Source organism: Aphis gossypii, chromosome 3 (assembly GCF_020184175.1).
Source record: "Aphis gossypii isolate Hap1 chromosome 3, ASM2018417v2, whole genome shotgun sequence".
Taxonomy (NCBI): domain Eukaryota; kingdom Metazoa; phylum Arthropoda; class Insecta; order Hemiptera; family Aphididae; genus Aphis; species Aphis gossypii.
The window spans coordinates 14,232,405-14,238,663 of record NC_065532.1 but is presented as its reverse complement, the minus strand read 5'-3'; the positions used below and the strand labels follow the sequence as shown (position 1 = coordinate 14,238,663).

The following is a 6,259-nucleotide window of genomic DNA, read 5'->3' as shown; positions in this document are numbered from 1 at the left end:
TTGGCTAAATTATTTTATTATTATTATTATAATCTGCAAAAACGACGACGAGGAACAGAGAAGTACGAAATATTATATTTTTAAAAATGAACGCGCAGGACGCTCTTGAATTATATGCGGGGGACGAAGCTATCTATACACAATTTTCTTTTACATTTTAACTATTATTACAACTCATAGGCGCGGGTCAATGATGATCGTCGACGGCCCATGTTTAATCTTAACACATATTATATTATATTACATTATATATTATTTTACGATAATACACAAACTCGACTACGGTGCTCCGAACGACTACCTATACATAATATTATATTACACTAGATCAATAGAGCTATTATATTATACCTATCATATTATTATTATATTAATTTTTTATAATCAGTATCGATATTATTAAAAAGGTTCCAATATAATAATAATAATAATTATAATAATATTATTATTATTATTATTATTATTATTATTGCTATATATATAGTTATCGTGGGATTGGAAGCGATAAATCGGTCTAAAACGCGACTGGGAAAGTTTTAAGATATCATTATTATACAAGTAGTAGAGGGTAAATGTCCGGGGAGTCGCGAAGTTTACATGGACCCACGCTGGTCTAAAAATCGTTAAATTTTTTTTCGCCGTTGTTACTATTAAATGCGATTTACAGCAGTCGTAGTGTTACTATATACATACATACACGTTTTATTGCACGCGGTTTACCGTTTTTCTCTCTTTGACATATTATATTATTATACAACATTATGCGACAATTTTTTTTTCATTATTATTATTAATATTATTATAATATTATTATGTACAGCACGCAGGACACGACGTGGTCGTTCACACGCAACTCTCGGGTATGTGACCGCTGGACATCATCAGCTTCTCCTTTATGTCCGCCCCGTCGAGTTCGTTCGGGTCCGGTCGGACGCGTACGTGATGCGGCGGCTGCGGCGACTGCAGCTGATGCTGCTGCTGCTGTTGCAAATGGTGGTGAGTGTAGCTAAACGGTTTCGGCGTCACGTCGTTCCAACGGCGAGAGGAGTCGATCGACGGCTGCGGCGGCGGCGGCGGAGGCTGTTGACGGTCGTTGATGGCCGTTCCTCCTCCCCTGCGCAGCGTGCCCGTCGACGACGACGACGAAGACGACAACGGAAGCTGTGACATGGTCTGCTGCGCGACGGCTGCGTTCGCGGCTATCCATCCGGCCACGGCCGGGTCGTGTGAGTCGTCCAAAAACTGTACCCCACCGTTGCGCATTTTGGGCGCGTCCGACGGATCTGCTCGACACAACAAACGCAGGTTATTATTACTATTATTACTGTTATTACATTAATTGATTGAATCGTTTGTATATTATTATTAGTATAGTAGTAACGAGCGAAGCCCAAATTACATCTCGTATAGTATAGTACATCACGAAACGATCGTATTATTATATAGTATATAATATATACACTATATTGCCTTTTAATAAATCGAGATTAATTTACCGTTGCCGCGACACGAGATTAATACTTATGACGGAGCTAAATTAGTTCAATTGATCGGAATTCTACGTACTGTCCAATAACTAATACCTAGTACAATTGTTGTGGCCGTAGGAAATGTGATGGAAGCAATCGGAGGGGCTATATCGAACGGACGGTGGTTCGAATCGAGCAGATATAGCTGACAGCATTATATTTTAACAGGTACTAGCCGAAACCCGTGAAAAAATGTTGTTCGAAAATAAATGAAAAATAAAACTAATATTGATTATGTTTAAGCAATGTTATTATAAAATGCGTCCTTTTAAACTATTTTTTTTTTTTAATACTTTAACGTTGTGTTCCAGCTGACTCTTGCCTACGATACACGGTGAACCGAATGTATTATTATAAAAGCTGTGTCGACGATAACGCAGCAGAAGACGCAAGAGCACTGGTGGGAGTTACAAACAGGTGTCATTGCGTCGTCGATTTGTCACTACGCGGATTATAAAAACAACGATATAAATTCCATTGCTTCTATAACTTCTATTGGTTTTATGAAGTTTTTGTAAGTTCTACTAATCTTTACATAGGCAATTATTTTTAAAAACGCACAATAGAATAAATTATTTTGTAAAACTATACTAATACCTATTTCTTTCTTTAGAAATTACTTGACGTTTACGACATATTATTATTATTGAAATCAAACTTCAATATCGATCCACTCGATATACGTTTTACGAATACGAGTGTTTTAAGGACATTAATGGTGCTATCGTCAATGTGATTATGGAAAGTTTGATAAGTATACGACAATGGGAAAAGGAAAAGAATAGTATAGGTACTCTTGATTGAATAAAAACGGAATGTATCGAATGTTTACGAGTTTTGAGTTGAAAAAATGTCGGTAAAGATCGGAAATATCAAACCACGAAAAACAATTAGGTACTATTTATTTTCAATTTTATCAATTAAAAGCATACATATATTTTATATCAAAATGGTTTTAATCAAATGCAATACATCATTTATAAGTGTTAAACACATATATATATATATTCTAGCTGTTACTCGCGTGCTCCGCTCCCGTGAATAGTTGTTTGCAAATTGTAGGGCTGTTTCTTTGTCTTATATAGTTATTTCGATGATTCGATCATAAAATGCTATAAAGTGTTTATATCTTATACGCGAAATAATACAAATTCAAATTTTTTTTTTAATTCTCATAAATATACTCATAGGTAAAAAAAATTTCTCACATTAATATCATTATTATTAAAATAATATAAAAACATATTATATAATAATATTAAAACGTCGTTAAATGAATAACAATCATAATGATTATTAAACTATAACATTGGGCGTGACATTTTGTGGGTCTTCGCATCATTCAGCCAATCGGAGCGCTACTGACGTATACTATACTACTTTTCTATTGGTTATTATTATTCGATGCGTTTTAACCTATCTTAACTATTCGAGTCTTAAGATTAAGTATGCCAGTCATAGTTAGAACGCAGTGATCTATACTTCAAACCTCGCGGGATCGTTCAAAGCACCGAGCCGTTGTAACATCTCATATACGTCGACAATAATAATTGATTCATCATCGATTCTACATACACATTCTAAGGTTAGTCGTAGGAAATTAGTTAATTATTCGCTTTAAAAAAAATATTTTAATATATTATAATAATATATAATGCATAATATAAAATACGTTGAAAATCGAATTTTACAAGAGACACAAAACTTATTTCGTGTAACTTATTATATTCCCTATTAGAAATAAATGAAATTAAGATACACATACTGTTACTATAGGCACACACGTGTATTCTCGGAACCTCGAAGTTCACCGGGAAAAAAAATCGACTTAAAATATTTCGAGTTATTAAAAAATATATTATAAAAGAAAAATAAAAGTTTAAATTAGTTTTGTAGTTTACATTAAAGAAATAAAAAACTATGCATATAAATATTATTTTTAAAGAATTGGTCAAAAGGTTATTGTTTATTTTTATTTAAAACATTATTCTCTATTCTATTATCTAAATAATCGAGTGGTTTAAATAAATCTTCCATATCTTCATTGGTTTCAATATATTTACGTAATTTTTCTAAAGCAAGTGTCGCTTTTTTATTTGTGATATTACAGGGTTTTTTTTAAGGGTTTTTGACTTCTTCTTTACCATTGCCTAATATATCGGAGACAATATCGTCTAATACAAATAGTAATACACATATTTAGTTCTAGATTTGGATGAGAAAATTCGAAATATCAAATCTTGTTTAATTAATTTTCGAGTTTTTTTTTTTTTATTAGTCTTTATAAAAATTTAGCTCAACAATTTATTAAAATATCTTACATCTAAATTTTTGAGTTGACAAGATTATTTTAACATTAAGTGTTATTGTTATTTGGAGGGGAATTTTATTTATTCGAGAATTTCGAGTTAGCAAGGTTCGAATTACTGAGAGTCACTGTATTATATTACGTTTTCACACCAAATAGTGTGTTTAGATACAAATAACATATTTCTGTAAAAATCGGAAAATGTCAAAATATTGGACATGCTCCCTAACAAAGGTGGTACTAAAACCTCCAGTTAACTGTCAGGGTATAACTGGAAACAAAAATGTATATTCCCAATGAGTACACATATGAATTATAAAATCATTTAGAGAATTTAATTTGATTACCTAATTAACTAATTAGTTAAGATACTAACAACATATTTTTAAGCAACGAGAAAAACAATTTATAATAGGTACTATTTGTCTTCCATAAATATATATTTTATACTATTTAAAATAATTTTAATGAATCAAAATTACTTATTTTTTGCTCTAATAATGACATAATATATTTATTAGCATTAGTATTGGGTATAGAAATCAATAATCATTTATATTTTACATTCAACAATCGAATTATTGTAGGTAATAATTTTATTTTATTTTTTTTTTTATTACAAAATGCTATCATAATGATTTACTTTTGTTAACTTTGAAGCAAAATACTCACGTACCTATGCTTAATACATAATAATATGAACGTTTGTATTTTAAAAGCTGGAAAAATGCACATAAAATACGTGAATCCAGCTTTGTATGTACCTATCTATTATACATGTGAGCGTGTTTATGAATTCATGATGAAGAATGTGTCACGCGATAATAATTGTAGTGACATATAAAAAAAAAATAATAATAATAAATATATAAAATACGGCTACGATAAAAATACCAGTTACATGTATTATATGAAATAAATGCATTAAATATTTTTACTGAGGCTTGTTATAATATATTTACATATTTATTTGTTTATAATGTTGTACAATCTGCATTAACGGTTCCATACACATCAGTTATGGGTCCGTTTCCATTTGTTCAATGTCATAATCAAATCGAAAATAAAAAATATCAAATACATACATATTGATGAATATAGTTATAGTTGGTTTTATAAATAAACATTTAATGTTTAGATACAGAAATGGAATAATATCCAATGATATTATTGAGCGATATTCATAGCACACCATTTGTAAAATCATCATAAAAATAATTTCCCAACGTTCTGTAGTTAAGTAGATGGTAGTTAAATAAGATTATTAAATTAATAATAATATAATAATAATATTGTCTACTGTAATAATATTTTCATAGCGGTTCTTAAATGCGTTTTAATGATTTAAATGTGAACACGTGTAGTTCAAATAATATGAAAACGTATTTTATTTTGGAGCCTTTTTCCCTATATTTTATCTAAGTCCATCAACACACCGACCTTATAATATGCATATTACTAAACAGTATACGTCATAATATACGTGATTTACGTAAAACATTATGCTGTTATATTGCAGTGACTAAGATTGAATGATTGTCAAATACAAATTTCTTTTCGTATACCTTGAAATTATAATATTCATACCTAATAATATGTAATTAAATCGTATTCGACGATGACGTTGTTAAGTTTCCTTTGCGAAGAACACCGCGTCGGAAATATTGTCAGAAAACAAAACGTTAATTGTAATAAATATTATCAGCGACACGTTGTCATGCGTATCCATTTAATACAGGTATACAATATACGTATTATACACGTCATAATATTCAAAAGGCATACACGGTGTCGAGCGATCCGCTCCCATACACCCCACTGGCGTGATTTTATTAAATTAAAACGGCACATTTTTAATTATACAGTTTATATTATAATTCGTCGAATTTCCGTATGTAAATTTATTCCAAAACATGAGCTTATGCGATATTTGGGAGTACGCGTTTCGAAATTTAACCGTTTATAAATAATAAATACGGTAATACGGTAGCAGAAGTAAAAAAAAAAACAAAAAACATAAAAATAATGATGCACGGCGTGTTAGTATATGTCATACGAAACTTATTCCGTTCACATAGACATATACGATTATGGAAGTCGTAAAATTATAATATTATCGTCGTAGTATACGAGTTTCGAGGTAGAATTATTATATCGGACGAAACGGGCCTTATAAATTTATAATAATATATAGTCTATACACCTAAATCATATTATTATATATTATACGCATTATCAATGTGTATCTGCTTACATATTATACTTATATGTAGTCTGAGATTTTATTCAATTTTCGCGTAATATTTTACTCGACGCAAGATGAACGACCGAATCAATTTATTTGAACTATAGCTGCCGCCTATAGTGTATACACATACACATTATATTACATATTGGTTAGAAAAACATACTCTTATCGGAC

General features: G+C 30.4%; 1 protein-coding gene and 1 long non-coding RNA gene across 7 annotated transcripts in view; one reads left to right on the top strand and one right to left on the bottom strand.

The window, feature by feature from the left end:
* Window positions 1-802: 802 nt before the first annotated feature.
* The window catches only part of LOC114130276 (B-cell receptor CD22-like), a 332,047-nt gene continuing 326,590 nt past the window's right edge, over window positions 803-6,259 (bottom strand). For all 4 annotated transcript variants that reach the window (XM_050204078.1, XM_050204079.1, XM_050204080.1 and 1 more), the window contains one exon: window positions 803-1,283. In XM_050204078.1, the coding sequence (XP_050060035.1) occupies window positions 844-1,283 (440 nt within the window). In that variant the 3' untranslated portion in view covers window positions 803-843. The remainder of the gene's footprint in view (window positions 1,284-6,259) is intronic.
* On the top strand, window positions 1,166-3,221 carry LOC126551229 (uncharacterized). Of its 3 annotated transcripts, none has more exons than XR_007605094.1 (3): window positions 1,166-1,305; window positions 1,375-1,697; window positions 1,841-3,207. It is a non-coding gene; the product is annotated as an uncharacterized LOC126551229 (long non-coding RNA). The 3 variants fall into 3 exon arrangements; XR_007605093.1 differs by having other exon boundaries at window positions 1,168-1,305; window positions 1,370-1,697; window positions 1,841-3,208; XR_007605092.1 differs by having other exon boundaries at window positions 1,294-1,697; window positions 1,841-2,043; window positions 2,143-3,221.